General features: G+C 43.9%; 1 protein-coding gene across 3 annotated transcripts in view; it reads left to right on the top strand.

Annotated features, from left to right (window-relative positions):
* Positions 1-19,260, top strand: part of SCUBE2 (signal peptide, CUB domain and EGF like domain containing 2) — a 77,514-nt gene that overhangs the window by 8,363 nt on the left and 49,891 nt on the right. For all 3 annotated transcript variants that reach the window (XM_077321762.1, XM_077321761.1, XM_077321763.1), the window contains exons 3-5: positions 1,449-1,574; positions 5,356-5,490; positions 18,510-18,635. In XM_077321762.1, the coding sequence (XP_077177877.1) occupies positions 1,449-1,574; positions 5,356-5,490; positions 18,510-18,635 (387 nt within the window). The remainder of the gene's footprint in view (positions 1-1,448; positions 1,575-5,355; positions 5,491-18,509; positions 18,636-19,260) is intronic.

The following is a 19,260-nucleotide window of genomic DNA, read 5'->3' as shown; positions in this document are numbered from 1 at the left end:
CACTGCAGCTATGTTTATGTGTGATTAAAATAATAGCTGTTTTAAAAAGGAGCATGCTGCCTACCACCATGAGTACATGAGCCCTAGCTGACACTTACCTCCAGCCCCTCCTTCTCTCCCTCCCTGCCCAGGCCGCCTCTTGCGGCTGCCGCCAAACAGCACACTCTCTCCCTGCTGCCTCGCCAGCATGCCCAGCAACATGCCGTGCTGGAATGGCAGCCTGGGGTGGTACTCAGCACAGTGCCTCGCACACAGCCTGAGCACTGCTGAGGCAAAAAGCAGGAGGCTGATCCAGTTTATGGCCGATGCCATAGGTCAGTAAGCCCTGCCTGTGCCTTGCGTCCTACACCTCACTCTCTCTCTCACCATCGAGCCCGCCCCCATGTCTGCCACCCTCTGCTTAGCCCTCGCTCCACCGCAAGAGCAGAAGAGCCTGTGCGAGCCCGAGTGCAGAGAACCCAAAGAGAGGGAGGTGCGGCCGCTGGCCCGCCTCTCCCTCAAGATCTCTCTCCGCACACAACATGCCACCCATAGATCTCGGGCATCATTGCTTGCTACATCCGGCTGCCCCGCGGGGCCCTGCGCTCCTTGCCTGAGACCTTTGAGTTCGCAGTCTCCTGGAGGGTGAACCCTGGCAGGAATGGCCAGACCCAGGAGGCAGAAGTTGAGAAGAAAGAGGGAGGAGATGTCCAAATGCTGGAGGGGAGGGAGGGGGGAAGGCACCTCCAAGCGTTCCTGCCCTCTGGCAATGGTGCCCCCTCAGGTCTTGTGGCCCCTGGGTGCCTTCCCCCTTCCCGCTCATACTTTTTTGCAGACCCACCCTCTGCAGGGGCCCTCTGACCTGCCAACCCCTTTCAAAGCCCATTTTTACAATGGGCTTTGAAGCTAGTTAGTTTATAACAGTTTCCGTCTTACTTTGCATGCTAAGCTGGTATTTGGAAGGATTTAAACCCAATTCTTAGGTTTATGCAAAAGTTTAGCGAGCATAGTACAGATAAAAGGGACAGAGCCAAGGCAAAAAATAACAATAGCATTTTGTACACAACAGCAAACTCTTCTGCAAGCTGCTGGTGCTGGCAAGTGTAAGACTGTGTAGCCAAAAGGCTGGAGTTCCCCATCTGTATGTAGGAAACTCACAGTTTAATCCTGCGCAGCATTATTCCAGTCTAAGGTCAAGCTGAAAATGAAACTGTTCTTCATAGTATCATGCTGTTAACTCGATAGAAAGCAATGTGAATTGCCTAATACATTTAATACTGTTGCATATGTTTGATGTATAAGCATATACAGTATACTGTCTATAAGTAGTTTCTTAAATTAATTTGCAATGTTTGGATTATTTGAGACCCCAATTACTGTTGGCATATATGTAATGTATAATAATGTCATGACCTGTCTTTAGCAAACAAGCAGGCATTCATGATATTGACTTTTACTTTATTCCCCAGACATTGATGAATGTGATAATGACTTCAATGGAGGCTGCGTGCATGAATGTTTCAACATTCCAGGCAATTATCGCTGTATGTGTTATGATGGCTTCATGTTGGCTCAGGATGGCCATAATTGTCTTGGTAAGGATCATTCTGCAGAATGTACCGGCATTAGCACTAAATGCTGGTAGTGTAAGCACTTGCTTTATTCACCAGTCCTGTCATTGGGTGTTTTATATCTGTCATCTGTCCAATGCGGGTGCTGGTGTTTATATTTGCATGGCCAGAGCCATAGGAGTGGAAGGAAAAAAAAAGTCCAGTCTCTTGGTCTAACATGTATTCTCAGTGCACAAAAAGGCTTTCCAAAATGCTTGGAAAGCTAAGCTATGGGTGAAATCTGTCAATTTTATAAAGCAGGAGTACTGCTGTTTTGGCAGTTGAACTGTCAAGTCCTTGCTTGGCAATGGTCCGTAACCCTTTCTTTGCATTAGGGGGCTGCCGGCACTCTGCCTCCCTCCTTGGTATTCTACCAGTCTTTCTGTCTATGTTCCAATCTATTTAATAAATGCTGAAGTTGCATTACTTTTTGGATTGCTGCCTGTTATGGGCCTGAAAGCTCTGCCAGAAGGAAAATGGTGTTAACTCTGGTAGAAAGTGCCAGAGTATATTTGTTTGGAAAACAGAGATGTCTGGTGATCTGAATAATAGGTCAAGACTTGGGAGGTCCATGTACTCTCTGAGATTCTATTAATTTCATTGCTTCCTTTCCCCCCTCTTTCTTTGCAAGGATATTTTGAAAGCAAATATAGTATAATGGTGTGGCTGCTTGTAATGGCATGCTGCTTAGAGTTGTTTGAGTGCCAGACCCTAAAGTTTGCCACAGCATCTGTGGCCAGCAACTTCCAGGTGGGAGGCAAGAACCAGCTAACCAGCTTGGAGTCACATATGTGGAACTCTCAAGAAAATATCACTGAAGAGTCAGAAGCCAGGGAAAATGACTTAAAGCATGTTGTTGAGAAGACTTAAAACTTGTTGTTCAGGAAAAACAAGTAGAACATGAATATTCATTTTCTCTGATTCTTTGCTCACAGAATTTTGCATAAAATCTGCTGTAATATATTGAATTTAGATTCCTGGGAATTTTAAAATGAACAGAAATCCTCTGGTTGAAAATGTGCAGGTAATATGTGTAAAGGACAAGAGTGGAGATTTCTCAGGGGAATTTGTTTATCTTCTTGCTCTCAACATTTGTTTGTTTGTTTATTTATTAGCATGGAATATTAATTTTTAAATGTTAAATATTTATATTCCTACTTTCCTCTTGAGCATCTCAGGAGCCATTATGAACCAGTGCTTATTGATACAGTTGCACAGATTACCAGAAGACTACTTGATACTGTAGAGTAGAGCCAGCATATGTCCCTTTCATATATAAAGCCAAGTATAACCTGGGATGGAAGTTCGCTCTCTTCAAAATGCAAAAGTTAAAGAAATAGAACCTGAAGCAGCCTTTCTTGAGGAGGAAGTTGAATAAGCCTTGAGTCAGTTGCCAAACAACAAGGATCCAGGCATTGACATCATACCTGTACAACTGCCGATCAAAACCATTATAGCTTCGTGCCATAAAGTCTGGGAAACTAATAAGTGGCCAGAGGAGTGGAAATGATCTGCATTCATCCCACTACCAAAAAACAGTTCTAATTACCATACCATAGGCCTTATTTCTCATGCTAGCAAGATCCTGTTCAAAATCATAAAACAATACATAACAACAACCATTGAAAAAGAATTACCAGATGTTCAAGATGGCTTTTGACGGGGGTGTGGCACCCATGATCACATAGCAATCCTGTGTTGGATTTTGGAAAAGTTACAGGGATATCAGAAGGAGGTTTACATCTGCTTTATTGACTACAGGAAATCTTTTAATTGTGTGGATCACAACAAATTGTAGGAAGCCCGGCAAAATTTGGTGGTGCTAGTGCATTTGATCAAACTGATGCAGTTGTTCTACGCAAATTAAGAAGCCACTGTACATATACCATTTGGTGACATTGATTTGTTAAAAACTGAGAAAGGAGTGTGCCAAGGTTATATTCTTTCCCCCTTCCTGTTTAGCTTGTATGCTGAGATCATTATGGGAAAGGTTGAACTCAAAGAATCAAACACTGGAATTAAGATTGGAGGAAGGAATATAAATAATGTTTGATATGCTGATACTACCCTTCTGTCAGAAACTAAGGAAGGCCTAGAACAGCTGATTGCAAAGGTCAATGAAGTAAGAAAAAATTGGCCTTTTCTTAAACAATAAAAAGACAAAAATAATGACCACTGCAAAAAACACACATGTCATAATAACAATTGATGATGAAGAGATAGAATGTGTTCAAGAATTAATTTTTCTTGGATCACAAATTAATGTGAGTGGCGATTACAGTATGGAAATAAAATGTCGAATTGCTCTGGCTCATTCAGCAATAATGAGCTTAAATTGAACATGGAAAAGCCTGACTACCAAATGTAGATTTGTTAGATCTATCAAATTTCCAATAGCCACTTATGGCTGTGAAAGTTGAATAATGAAAAAAAATGGCAGAATAAAGATTAATTTGAACTCTGGTGTTGGAGAAGGCTTCTATGGATTCCTTGGACAGCAAAAATCACAAACAGGAAAATACTACAGCACATAAAGTCTAATATATCATTGGTAGGCAAAATCCCAAAACTTACTTTGGCCATATCATGAGATCCAACTCAATGGAGAAAGCAAAGGAAACCAGGGTGACAAAGAACATGGTGGTTAGACATGATCAAAATGGACACCAATCAGAACATAGCATGGCTGTAGAGGAAGGCAGTGTGGTAATGTGGTTCATGGCAACATCTGTGCTGTAGGATCACCAAGAGTTGGACATGACTGAATGGCTGCCAACAACAAATAACCTGGAACAATCCCATGGTCATTGTGGTGGCCAGGAAGTCCTGAGCATTGCCAGGCAAAGCAATCTCATCATGAATGTTGACGTTTCCCAGAAGGTGAATGGTATACTAAGAGAAGCCCTAACCTACCCATGCTATCTATTACAAGGAACATTTAATCAGAATTAGCCACCAACTGTATGAAGTACCAGCAGATGGACAAAGTTACAAAGTATAGCTACTACAATAAAAGGTAAATATAGAAGAACATTGTAAAAAATGAAGGATTTGAAGTTAGTCAGATTTGTAAAAAAATAATAAAAATTAAGAGGTGCCACAAATATATTTGTCGTATCATTGATGTCTTCCAGTATAGTGTCTTATATACAAGACACTTCTGTTTAGGAAAGATGTTGAGTTTCTTTCTTAGGATGCTTTTCTCTGATTTTGTATTTTTATTGTATGTCTAATATTCTTATTGTTTATACATAGCTATTTGTATGTTGGAATTGTCACTGGTATTATGAAAAAATGTGTGTGTGTGTGGGGGGGGGGGAGGGAATGAGGATTTTATGTAAATAGAACTGATTTTCCCAGTGATGCTTAACATTGCTTCTTGGAATATATGTGGCCCATTTGGCTGAGATGGTACATTCTGATGTATTTCTAGATAGTATAAAAGGACTTAGCTATGAACGAATTGCTGATTGATTATCTCTGTTCTATTGATCCTGCATGTAAAAATAACATTGCCTTTGAAAATGTTCTTGATCATGGTCCTTTTCTTTTTTTCTTTCCTTTGCAGCTACAAGGATTTTAGCAGAAAAAAGTTTGGCAAAAATATTATTGGCTGTTGTGGATAAGCAGTAGAGATATGCAGTGTATTGTCACGACAGATTCTGCAGTATTATTAAATATTCTTATTTTCTTCTCTGAATTATTGATACATGCCACTCTGTGACCTAAAACAGCAGGTACAAATGTCCTGTCTCTTATTGTTTAGATACTGATGAGTGCTTATTCAACAATGGAGGCTGCCAGCATGTTTGTGTTAATACAGTGGGGAGCTATGAGTGTTGCTGCAATGATGGATTCTTCCTCAGTGATAACCAGCACACCTGTATTCATCGTTCAGAAGGTACAGTGTATCCTATCTGTCTTTCACCTAAAGATTCCTGAATTAGCAGCATGTGCTTCTGTAAGTCACTGTTGTGAATCTCATTGAAATGAGAGAAGATCTTAATGTGGATCTCAGTACTGGTTGGCCACCACTGTGCATATGCAATCAGCACCTGGTTTAAAGAAAACTACAGAAAAGGGTATAATGTAGTTTATTTAGGGTATAATGTAGTATATATACATGTATAATTGTTCTCAGGTAAATGCTTTGTGGAAGCACCCCCTCCCAAAAGACTCCATTCCCCTTACTACTATTACTGGTAAGGAAAAGGTATCCCCTGTGCAAGCACCGGGTCATGTCTGACCCTTGGGGTGACACCCTCTAGCGTTTTCATGGCAGACTCAATACAGGGTGGTTTGCCAGTGCCTTCCCCAGTCATTACCGTTTACCCCCCAGCAAGCTGGGAACTCATTTTACCGACCTCGGAAGGATGGAAGGCTGAGTCAACCTTGAGCCGGCTGCTGGGATTGAACTCCCAGCCTCATGGGCTCAGCTTTCAGACTGCATGTCTACTGCCTTACCACTCTGGGCCACAAGAGGCTCTTAACCCCTCAATTTCTGTTTCTTCATTAAATTCTGGGCTTTTTGGCATGAGATAAATATAGTGAAATGCTTACCTTGTGAAGACGCTATATTGCAGCTGCTCTGCATGACATCACCAACCTCTCACGTCTGGACAGCAAACGGCTTACTACATCTGCTATTTTAAAGTGCTAGTTGGGAAATCGCATAAAGTGGATTCACCCAACTAAAAGCGTTTTCCCCCAGTGGACAACCAGCAGGCCACTGGCAAAAGAAAGGTATGGATGTGAAGAAGCGCTACATCCATCTCCGATGTCCCACCCTTGCACCTGCCTCCCTCTCCTTTCTTCCAGGGGATGGGAAGTGCTTTTTTAAAATGGAGAACAGCTTGCAGCAATGAATAGGCAGACCTGCTCCTTAGCTGAGATTATCTGTGCCTCTATAAAGATTTGGATAGGCGTTAAGAAGAAGAAGAAGAAGAGGAAGAAGAGGAAGAAGAAGAGGAAGAGGAAGAGGAAGAAGAAGAGTTGGTTCTTATATGCCGCTTTTCCCTACCCAAAGGAGGCTCAAAGCAGCTTACAGTCACCTTCTCATTCCTCTCCCCACAACAGACACCCTGTGGGGTGGGTGAGGCTGAGAGAGCCCTGATATCACTGCCCGGTCAGAACAGTTTTATCAGTGCCGTGGCGAGCCCAAGGTCACCCAGCTGGTTGCATGTGGGGGAGCGCAGAATCGAACCTGGCATGCCAGATTAGAAGTCCGCACTCCTAACCACTACACCAAACTGGCTCTGAATGAATAAGTATATACATGAATAAGTATATTTAATTATTTTTTTTAAATGGTGATTGCCAGAATTTCATCTGTCAATCAGCCATGTTGGGAGGGGATTGGCTGCCCAAAGTGATTGACACTGGTAGGCAGGCCAAAGTGCAACAAGACTAAAGTGGGAAAAGCAGCCAGAAACATGCGATACAGCTTGAGAAGTGTGGAGTGCCGGTGAATCGCAATTATCTCTCGCGCAGGCTTCATGCTACAATGCCCAATGTGTGGAAAAGCCCTCTCTATCCTTGTATGCAGTATCCTGATCTCATATATCAACAGCTGAGCTTCTGTGCTCCTTGTTCTACTTCCTGTTTGTTAAGAGAACAAAAAAGCTCAAATGGGTGGGGGGAGGGATCAGGAGGTTGGCCTGATCACTAAACTCAAAGGGGAAAATCAAATAAACACTCATAAATTGACTCAAGTGGGTAGCCATGTTGGTCTGAAGTAGTACAACTCTGGACTCTGATTTTGTTGTACCCATAAATTGACTGACAGGTAGATTGACCGATTCAAGTGATAAGCAGGAAATGGGAGCATTACAAGTTTTTATTCATTGTTTTAACTGTAATTTTAATAGTGTGATGTATGACATACAGGGTGTATTATAACCACCATCCTGAGCCTGCTTGTGGGGAGGGCTGGTCTATAAAACTGATAAAAATTAAATAAAATCCTGTTTTTGTGCTTCACGTAACTGCAGTTCACATGATAATTTATTTTGTATTTACACACAATGTTTATTTTTTACTTTTTTTCTCAATTTCCCCTTCCGTCAGCAGTCAAATGAATCAGGTAAACATTTTATTTATTTTAAATATTGCAAAATCCAGGTAATCTCTCCCAGTATCTGCAAATTAAACAACAATGGGTGTAAAGTTGAATTTTGTGGCACTGCCACTGACAAATTTTATAGGAAAGAACTGGCCCACTGTTGCCAACTAAGAAGGTTTTGATTCTGGTCCTGGGACTATGGTAATATAGATCAGACATCTTACGCCTTGTGCCGTTTAACAGGTAGCAAGCATTGGGCATTGTGGACCTGATCTCATTGCACTGCAGCATAGCTACTGCAGATGGCCTGAAAATTATACTTCAGCTTGTGGCCCAGCAGAAACTGAGTGACAGAAGAAACCAATTGGGTCCAAATCTTGCCCTGTAAAATGGCTAACTCTTACCTGGCTTATCAGTCTGAAAAACTGGTCACTCAGGAGTAAAAAGCTGTCTATGGGCCTCTCTGCATTTGCTTTTACCTTTTATTAGCCTGATAGTTTTAAACTAGCAAGGAAAAAATAGTGCTCAGAATTTCAGTAGTTCTAATAACCCTACATAGAGTTGCCTTTTGTGGGATAGAATTCAGTTGTCATTCCTAATCATCAACAACCTTGATAAAATGAGGTCCATGTTCTCATTGGTGGGCCTGTCTGGGAGGCAGTAGGGGCAGTATTTGGATATTGAATCCAATGGCACTTGGAATGGGTTGATGGCATCCTTTCATCATTTGTATTCTGCCTTGTAAACAAACTATCCCTACCTTTGCCTGCTGCCTTTTCGTAGGGTCAGTGGGGAAGGGGAAGCATCTTGAAGTGATGAAAGGTAAAAATAGATCCATGATGCTTAGCTGCTACCTGAAAGAGAAGAGTGACTGCCAAGAAGAGCAGAAGCACTCCACTGCCATTTCCCATCTGCATGGAGCTATCCAAAGTGCTCTAAGTATGAGACTAATACTAAGTATGAGAAATACTTAAAACGTATGCTTAGTTTTAAGACTGGAGCAGCAGAAATGAGACCGGATGCTTAATTAAAGGCTGCAAGGAATGAAAGTTTAATGGAGACCCTGGAGCAATGTCATGAAAGTGATTGTTAAAGACAGGGAGTTTCCACTGTGGTTAGTCTGTGGGGGTTGATTGGGTTGAACACAGTGAAACATTTTATAAGCTTGCAAAGTTGGTTAGGATAAATATAGAGTGAATCTATGTTTGAATAAACTGGATCTTTTTTAAAAAGAAAAACTGAGAGGCAGTTCTTATAGCTTGTGAACTTCAGTGTATGTTTTATTTTTGTTTTTAAAGTGGGATGGGTTGGTTGAATATAATGCAGCTGAAAACTCAGAAACCTGAACCATTGGTTCTATGTTTTGGTGAATATGTCTGTCAAAGGTTCTTTTTTATTTCAAAACTAGCTTCAAAGCCCATTTATAAAAATGGGGTTTGAAAGGGGAGAAGGGGGAAGGGTAAGGCAGTGGTCCCCGCGGCTCCCTCTCCCCGCCCCCCCCCGCAGTAAAAAACTTCCCAGGCCGCAAGCTTGCGGCCCGGGAAGCTTCTTACTGCGGGCGGGCGGGCAGAGGGAATCAGGGCCGGGGCACGGCCTGCACAGATCCGCGGGCGCGGCCCGATCTGCGGGCGTGGCTTGCGGGCGCGGCCCGATCCGCGGGCGCAGCTCGCAGGCGCGGCTCGATCCGCGGGCGCGGCTCGCGGGCGCGGCCCGATCCGCGGGCGCAGCCCGATCCGCGGACGTGGCCCGCGCGGGCGCGGTCCCCGCGGGCGCGGCCCGATGCCCTGCCGGTCCCCAGCCTAATAAAGGTTGGGGACCACTGGGGTAAGGGACACGCTGCCACCCGCCCACCCCGTGTCCCAGAGGCTCCTCTGAAACGCGGCCCCGCGCTCCTCCCCCCGAAGCTGAGACAGAACTGCAGGCCCACTCACCGGATTCACGCTGTTCCTGTCTGTGAAGGGGCCGGGCGTGGGCAAGGAGGCCGGGCAGCACGGAGGAGAGGCGGCACCGAAGAGCCGGCTGCTGGCCAGCCCCCTCGGTGAGGCTTTTTTCCGTCTGCTGGCTGGCTCAGGGAACGGCGCAGCTGCTGCTGTTGGGGCTCGGGCGGGCAGCTGCAGGAAGGCAGCTCGGACTCCGGCTGTCCCGCAGCTGCCGGCTGGGTTCGCGGACGCCGCTTCTTGAAGGCAGGTCGAGGTCCGGCTGTCCCGCGGCTGCTGGCTGGCTTGGGGGACGCGGCTGCTGTCGGCCAGCACGGAGGAAACGCGGCCTCGTAGACGCAGCTGCTGGGCAGGCCCTCCCCCACGGCTTTGGCGCTGTTTTTCGTCGGCCGCGTTCGCCGGTGCTGCTGGGGCTTGAGGGTCCCGGCGCAGGAAGGCAGGGCGGACTCCGTTGGCGGCGGCTTGACGCGAACGTTTTCCTGCTGGTTTTCTGCGGGCGTTGGCTGGCTTGGGGGCCGCCGCCGGCGCTGCTGCTGGGGCTCGGGGGCGCGGCTGCGGAAAGGCAGCTCGGACTCCGTTGGTGATGGCCTGAGCCGTCGGGAGGCGCGAAGCGCCTCCCGACGGCTCAGGCCGCCGGCAAGGAGCAACTGCGAGCCGCGCTGTGCGCGGCTCGCAGTTGCTGGGGCTGGGAATCGGAGGGACCAATCAGCAGGCGCTGCGCGCCTGCCGATTAGTCCCTCCGAGTGTCTGTCCAGAGGAAGTGTCGAATCCGGACCCTTCCTCATCACGGACACATCCCGCCCTAGAACCCCTTAGCCTTTTATTTAGTCCGTGGCGCCCGCGGCGCCACGGGCGGTTTAAAGATATGGGAGTCCAGTTTCAATGAGTGAAATGGAGCTTTCTCCTTATTCTCTGTTCTCCTGTTAATATGGTTATTTATGTTTTGGCCTTATGACTTGGTATGAAGGTGGAGAAGGTGGGCAAGAACCACATGACAAGTCAAAACTCATGGTGAATTCTGGCTGGATCAGGGTTTAGGTGGTGATATTTGGTACACACATGGTCTCCGAAGATATCTCCAAGCTTTTGGAAGTAGCTTGGGGCAGCTTGAAAGATGAAACTCACCCAGAAATTCTGTTGGAGAAATGCTAGGCAATGGTGGTCATGGGTGTTTTCCAGCCTTGGAAACACTAATAAGGATCCTCCAAAAGTTTGACAGACGCTGCTGCCTGCCAATAACAGAGTTCCCATTCATTGCAATAGAACTCAAAGATCTATGTAAGTGTAGGATTAATGCATGTTCCCTTTTTTGGCATTGTGGTTTTGGACAGAGAGGGTGTACTCATGAAAGAGCTTTGCTGCTGAAGATTGCTAACTTAGTTAGGGGCCAGGGGGCATTGCTTTGCCATGGGTTCCTCTGTGTTTTTTGTTGTTGTTTGTTTGCTGCAAAATTGGGATTGAATTTCACTTTCACATTGCAAGCATTTTTGTTTAGTGTGGTTTTTCAGCTCTCTGCTTCCTTGGTGGTTTCCTTTCCTTTTCCTTTTTTAAAAATACCAACAGACTGGGGCCAGATTCTCTAAGTATCAGCTGAGTTTACCTAGCTGTCAGTCCAAGGAGTTCAACCATGATGTGGGGGGCATGAAACTTACCTGTTGGTCTATCTGATCCTACTGGGGCTGGCTCTGCTGAACATCTGCTGAGTTGACCCAGCTCTCTACAGGATCAGCTGTTTGTCAGGGTGATGGTTTGAATTGACCCTTCCACCCACAGCCTGACAAATAGCTGATCTGTTGAGAGAAATCTCATAGACAGATTGGGCTTTGTGTATGTGTATCTGTGTGGGGGGGGGGAGCAGGGGGGTTGAACTAGAGAGATGACCTAAATGCTTCCAAGACAAAAAAAAAACAAAAAAACAGCTTTCCTGAATCAAGCTGAACCTGATTCCCATTATTAAAACTAAGTTTTGGGTCATTCATGATTTACTTAAAAAAGCTTTGTACATCTTTAGTAGTCACCTTGACTACAGTTGGAGAATGGGCCCAGGGGCCAACAGCCACCTGCAACCATTCAGCTTCCCAGGCCAGCCCTCCCACCATGGTCAAAGTAACTGTCTTGTAGTGCATGGCCAATCCTCCTGCCTTGCCCAGAAGCTGAAAGCCCCTGAAATGGTTGCAGGTAGCTGTGTCTCCTTGCAACCATTTTGTTGTATGTCGATGACCACATGATCTCCCCCCCCCCACGATTCAAAAATTAGGAGCCTAGCAGGTCCAGTGGTGTTCAACCATTCAGTGCATTAGAAGAAAAAAATTGGACTATAGATTTTTAAGAGCCACTGATGAAGATATTGGTTGAAAACGAGTTTTTCCCTCTGGGGCTCATTTTGGCTGCCTACAGCAGGCTGTGTACATTAATAAAGAAATGCCCATTTCTGCCATTGTTAGCTTGGTTTTCTTCTTGGCTAGGAAGGAGAGGAAAGCTGAAGATGGAGGTGTGGAGAAGGGCAAATGTTGGCTGGCTGGTGTGTGGCAAGGAGAGAAGGAAGCAGGAAAGAAGGAACGTGTCTGGGGCCTGCATGGGAAGGGCATTACTGGGAGGTCTCTGCTTATCCTTTTCTAATTTTGGTACATTTTGTGCAAGGATACGAGGAACTCTGTTTTAAAATTTTAAAAGCAGTGCAAGGTACCAGTACTTGAGGGAGGCAGTAGAAAGGGATGGACCAAGCCATTCATAAATGGCCATTCCATCTAATGCTGCCTAAATCTGGCATGAGGAAAGGCAAATGTTAGGATGTGACAGAAGGATTGTCCTGTTCCTTTTCAAAACCATTTCAGTTTGGAAAGATGAGAAGGACAAGGCTCTTCTAGCTCATCTAATACTATCTGTGTCAGATAGTCTTTCTCAATGCCTAGGTTTATTTGGTAGTCACTATGTTAAAGATGCATCAGGAATCTAGAATGCAAGTTTAAAAAAAAAAGAAGTACATCAATTTTTTTCACACAAAAATTGTAAGGACTAATTCTAGTGGCATGTTTCTATACTTGTCCTGTCAAGATTTTAAAAATTACAATACTCTTTAATGGTCAAAGATATGTAAGTCTAACATGTAGCTCTTGTATAGGTCTCAAGGAGGAATTATTAAAGATATGATTGGTAAAAGAGAACCAACCTGCCTGTTTATGTTCAACCATTTAGAAAATCTCTGTTCACACTATCGTTTTCAGCTGAGATATTAGGAGCCTATTGGCACAGGAGCATTTTTCAATTTTTAAAAACTTAATTTGAATATAGAACAAATTGATAACTGTTCCTTGTATTTTCCTGTGGATTCTTGTTGGGAATGGGGAGAATAATTTTTTTGGGGGGAGAAAATCTTCATTTAGAGGTCCAAAGAATACAATTGTAGAAAAATGGCACATTAGTAATATGTTTTTCAAATACGCATATCATACATTCTACAGTTTTATGTGTTTCAGGCAGTTGATCTTAAATATACTAGAACACAGATTTTTGACATTTTGTTTATAATCAGGGATTTTAATATATTTTGATCAACTTTTCTTTACACAAATAATGTTTACTTAGACAGTTGGTTTTACAATTCAGTCAAAGAGGGTTTAATGAAACAAAGGATGCTTTTGTTTTTGTTTTTAAATGCAGTCTGTTTTGACATTACTGTCTCCTTTTTTAACCTTTTAATAATGAAGATTTTTGTTAGATTCAAACCAAGCAAATCCTAATTAAGCATTTGAAGAGAGTTTGAGTTCAATGGACTTTACCAAAGTACCTGTTTGAATGATGTCTCTGTTGGTTTCAGAATGCACCCAGCGAAGTTACACTGTTAACAGAAGCTAAGCTCTTAATTCTCTTAATACATTTTAAACACCTCTTAGCTAACAGACAGATCACATGGCATGTTGAAACTCTGAAATGCCACAGAACACCAGAGTTAATAAGGCTAATTTGTGATCTACTGTTATGCAAAGACCTTGATTGACAGCATAATAGTGATTGCCAGCTTTCATGTGGTGATCTTTAGGTTCTTTTGTATATTCTGGATGGTTCTCACTGTGGGAAAGGAATCAAGAAGCCAATAGACCAGAATAATCAAAACAGAAGAGCAGTTTACTTCTTTGTTGCTCAAAGTGTTTTTTCTAGAAGAAAGCTACCAAAGCCAGAAAGAAAGAAGACAGCATGCCTGATTAAAATGTTACAGTTCTTTCCAAAAGCATGCCTTCTATTTTCTTTGGGTAATGAATATTATGGTAGAACAACAGAAATATGAAAAGTTGATGGGAGCAGTTCTACAAATAAATTGATGAATTTGTAGGTAAATCCAACAGGTTTCCATACAGTTGATAATTGTGTTATTACACATTATGGATATCGTGGACCATAATATTTATGAATGAATGAATTGTGTATGTGCAAACTACTCAGTCATTCTGCATTTGTGCAGAGGATTTTCCAGAAATGATTTTGAAAATGTCCATAGATTTTGATAGATGTCCTTCTATTATATATCCATTGGATATAGTGATGCACCCATCCTTCAGATCTTCATCAAAAGCAGCTTCAGAAAGTGTGAATTGACAATCCAGTATGAATGGGAAATAAATGAAAACTGTTGTATACAAAACAATTCAATTACTGCTTTTGGCCTTTTCCTGTACCAAAACTTTCAGTAGACATTGTAGGTAGCCATGTTTGTCCTCAAAGTAATCCTAAACAATGTAATATCTTTTATCAGGACCAATACCATGTGTAGCAAATCATTTTGAATGCCAGAGTCTTAACAACTTGTAAACTGTCAGAGATGAAATGTTTGAGGCTCCCGGTAGAGAGAAAAGCCAACTGATGAGACTTATTCTTCCTCATCCATAGCCCATTTGTTTCTACTAAATTCTGTTCAGCCAATGAATGACACAGCATGGATGTCTGAATGTACAGAAAGCCTTCAATTAAACACGTGTTAATGGCACTGTTATAATGTGATATTTGATACTAGAGAGCTACACAGAATAGGTCATATATTTAGGAACTTTTAAAACACATTTAAAATAATAACATCCTAAAGGAATCAGGCTGTCTTTCACTAATGTAGGAGGTTGTTGGGCAAGAGGCAGTGTTTCTTCAGTATCTTGGTTCAGATGGACATATCTGTAGGCTAAGATAATGAAACAGAACTGGATGTGGTCTCCAGTAATAAATATATCAATCTAGACATCATCTAAGACATGGTGTTCACTTGGTGACCTTAAACTAATCACATGCCATTTTTGATGCAAGAAGCTACCTTGAAGTATGAGTGTGCTTAGAGCAAGCCATTTCTCCCCTATAAGTCTCAACAAATAGAATGATCCCTTTCTCAGGCTAGATACCCCTTTTGTCTAAGTGAAAAACAGATGCATAGAACTTAGAGAGCATAGAATCTAACCAAAGTTTCATGTTCATGAAAGAATGGCAGTCATGTTTCCAGCATGTTCACTATGTGTCTTTAGTGAACATCATAATGTTTGAAAGCAAGATTTGCATATTTCCCTGACCCGGAAATTGTAGCTGATACTGAATGCGGCTGTGAGGGTCCTCACTAGGACACCTTGGAGGACCCGTATTCAGCCTGTGCTGAAACAACTGCACTGGTTACCAGTTTGTTTCCGGATCAAGTTCAAGGTTTTGGTTCTGACCTTTAAGGCCTTATGTGGCTTGGGTCCTACCTATCTGCAGGACTGCCTGTTTGCCTATGCCCCCATAAAGTACTCTATGGATATGAACCTCCTGGTTATCCTGGGCCCCCGGGAAATCCACCTGGCCTTTTTGGCCTTGGCCCCAACCTGGTGAAATGAGCTCCTGGGAGAGGTAAGGGCCCTGACAGAGCTATCAAGGTTCCGCTGGGCCTGCAAGACAGAGCACTTCCGCCAGGTGTTTGGTTGAGGCCGGGGAAAGGGTGCCTGGAATTACAACTCTGGGTTCTTGCCCTATTATAGCTATGGGAAATCTCACCACATGAGAAATGTGGTAAACAACGGGCTTTCTTTTTGTATTGTTTTCATCAACTTGATGATGTTCATATTAGATTGTTTTAATTGTGGTTGAGGATGTTTTAATTGTTGATACATCAGCTTGTATTTAATTGTTTTACTGTGAGCCGCCTCAGGCCAGCAGTTGTCGGGAGAGGTGGGATACAAATATACAAACAAACAAATAAATATTTGGGGACAATGGCCAGGAACCTTATCCACTGCATATTTACTGTAGTTAACCTTTAAAATGTCATGGCAACCATCACTTTGATATAATAATTTTACTCTGTAATTAGCCCCCAAATAAATTAGATTCATAGAATCATAGAATCTTAGAATCATAAAGCTGGAAGGGACCTCATGGGTCATCCAGTCCAGCTCCCCTGCACTATGCAGGACACTCACATCATCTACGCTCATCTACTGTAACCTGCCACCCCTTTGCCTTCACAGAATCAGCCTCTCCATCAGATGTCTATCTAGCCTCTGTTAAAAAATTTCCAAAGATGGAGAAACTACCACCTACCGAGGAAGCCTGTTCCACTGAGAAACCGCTATAACTGTCAGGAACTTCTTCCAGATGTTTAGATGGAATTTCTTTTGAATTAATTTCATCCTATTGGTTCTGGTCTGTCCCTCTGGGGCAAGAGAGAACAATTCTGCTCCATCCTCCATTTGGCAGCCTTTTAAATACTTGAAGATGGTTATCAGATCCCCTCTCAGTCATCTCCTCTCTAGGCTAAACAGACCAAGCTCCCCAACCTTTTTTTCATATGTCTTGGTCTCCAAACCCCTCACCATCTTTGTTGCCCTCCTCTGGACACGTTCCAGTTTGTCAACATCCCTCTTCAACTGGGGTGCCCAAAACTGAACACAGTACTCCAAGTGAGGCCGAACCAGAGCAGAGTAAAGCAGTACCATCAACTCTCGTGATCTGGACACGATATTCCGTTTGATACAGCCCAAAATCCCATTTGCCTTTTTAGCCACTGAGTCACACTGCTGACTCATGTTCAGTGTATGGTCTACTAAGACTCCTAGATTCTTTTTGCACATGCTACTGCCAAGACAAGTCTCCCCCATCTTATATTGGTGTATTTGGTTTTTCCTACCTAAATACAGAACTTTACATTTGTCCCTATTGAACTTCATTTTCTTCAGTTTAGCCCACTTCTTGACACTATCAAGATCATCTGTATTCTGTTGCTGTCTTCAGTTGTGTTTGCTACCCCTCCCAGTTTAGTATTATCTGCAAATTTAATAAGTATCCCCTCTAATCCCTCATCCAAATAATTTATAAATATGCTGAACAACACAGGCCCTCCTTGGGGTACTCCACTTGTCACTTATTAAATTGTCACTCACATTATATCAAGACTAGATTTAAAGCCCATTTTATCTTTAAATAAAATGGGCGCTAGAGGTTCCCTCCCCCGGGGCCGAGTTCCAAAGGCTTTTGCGCACCCAGGGCCGGCGTGGGTTGCAAAAGCAGGCATCCTCGTCTCCGGGGTGTAGTGCGGAAGGCTTCCGGTGGGCCGGGTTTCTGGTCGTCTTGCGGCCTACCTGTGTTCTGAGGTGGAGGCTCAATAGCGTCAGCGAGGCGCGGGGACGTTGGGTCGGCGGCTGCTCGGAGGCGTGCTGACGGCGCCTTTGCCGCGGCTTGCAGAGTGCCGGGGGAGAAGGGGCCGGTCTCTGAGGGGGTAAGGTCTTGTCTGAGTGTGTGTGGGTGGGTGGCGGGGCTCAGGGTGGTATGCGGGGGTAGGGTTTAGGGGGGGAAGCGCGGGGGAGTCGGCGAAGGGGGAGATGTTGGGGGGTAGTGAGGGAAGGGAGGGGGGTATCACCAGCGGGCGGCGTTGAGAGCGGGCGGTGGGCGAGCTTGTTCCTCCTTCGGCAGCAGGGTCCTGGAGGTTGGCGGTGGGTAGGTGGGAGGCGGAAGGCATCCTGGGACCGTGGCATCGCTGCCCAGCTCCCCGTCGAAGTGTTGAGGACGTGCGGCTGGAAAGGAGCAGGGCCGCTGTGTCTTCGATGTGGCGTCCCTGCTCCTTTCCCCGCATCGAAGCGTTGTGTATGGCAGCCAAGGAGGCAATGGGGAGGCGCACTTCATGCGCCTCCCCATTGCCTCCTTGGTCCAGGATTGACACTTGGAGGGCCGAATCAGGAGCCGCAAAGCGGCTCCTGATTCGCCCCTCTGAGTTTTTATCCCGGACAGAGCCTGCCCTAACTCCTCCCAACTTGCCCTTACTCTTTTATTTATAACCGCGGAGCGGTTTACAGATTGCTTTTGATTTATATTTATGTTTTAAAACTGAATTTTAACTAGAACTAGCTACATTTGTGGTTCCTTGTTTAATCAAACAGTGGAGTAAGAAATGCAGCTATATAAACATATAAGAAGCCAGTAAGATTTAGGTAATAGAAAGTTGGACTTGACATAAGGTGTTCTGCATTCAAATTCCTGGTCAGGCATAATTTTCACGTAGTATCCTTGGGCTAATCACCATCTCCCAGCCCAGCTAACCTTATATCTCCATTTATATCATTTTTACTTAGAAAAAGGATGAGATACAAATATGTTAAAAAAGGAGAGAATAGCAATTAATTCTCATTCTGTGAAGGCTTAAGGGGGTGGCAGGTTACAGTGGATGAGCGATAGGATTGAGAATGTCCTGTATAGGGCAGGGGGTTGGACTAGATGACCCAGGAGGTCCCTTCCAACACTATGATTCGATGATTCTAAGACAGTGGTGTCAGAGATTATGCTTTTGTTACCTGTTGTATACATTTTGTCTAAGTAACATAATTGATTGGCTCACACTTATCTTATATTTACTGAAATATAGGGATGTAGTCTAAGCTATGTCATCTGCACTGAAAGGCATCCATTTTTTTGTTTCTGCAGAAGGAATGAGCTGCATGAATAAAGATCATGGCTGTGCCCATATTTGCAAAGAAGCGCCGAAAGGAGGAGTGGCCTGCGAATGCAGACCTGGATTTGAACTAGCCAGGAACCAGCGAGACTGCGTTTGTATGCCACATTCTACACATACTTATGGTTTCTCAAAGCGAGCACGTAGAATTCTGGCATTCTTGTAGCTAATTTGTTCATTCCAGGTTTTCCGTTTTGTTTCGGAGATTAAATAATAAATTATCAAATGGACCTGGTGGATTTTCAAAATGTCACTGTACAAAACCTCCATTTTTCATTAGGATTCATATGCCTTACTAATTAAATGTTGCAATGTTGTTATTAATCAAAATCCTAGCACAGTAGCTTCATTAAAACTGCGCTGCATAGTAATGTTTCCTGTGTGAGAGCTTGCCTACAGTTCTAAAAGGTCCCTCATCCAAGCACCATCACACACAAAAGGAAAGTAGAATCTTGGCCCTTTTCTCTTTCTGTTATTTATCTTTGCTTAGCTCTCTCCTTAGTTTCTAATTTTACTTGATCATTCTCCCTATTGGCTCTTAGGGAAACCATGGGCTCATGCTGGTGTGTGTAAAGTATAGTTCTCATTCTGTTGCAGGACTAATTGCAAAGGCTGCTCTGGCATCTTAAAGATTAACAAATGTTCTTACCACCCTTATACTGCTTATCTTTATGAGGTTGAACACTATGTCTTCAACAGTGTGGATTTCTAACTGGATCCTAA

The sequence above is a fragment of the Paroedura picta genome, chromosome 2 (genome assembly GCF_049243985.1).
Source record: "Paroedura picta isolate Pp20150507F chromosome 2, Ppicta_v3.0, whole genome shotgun sequence".
Lineage (NCBI taxonomy): Eukaryota > Metazoa > Chordata > Lepidosauria > Squamata > Gekkonidae > Paroedura > Paroedura picta.
Note: the sequence above shows the minus strand (reverse complement) of the source record. Positions and strands in the feature narration are given on the sequence as shown.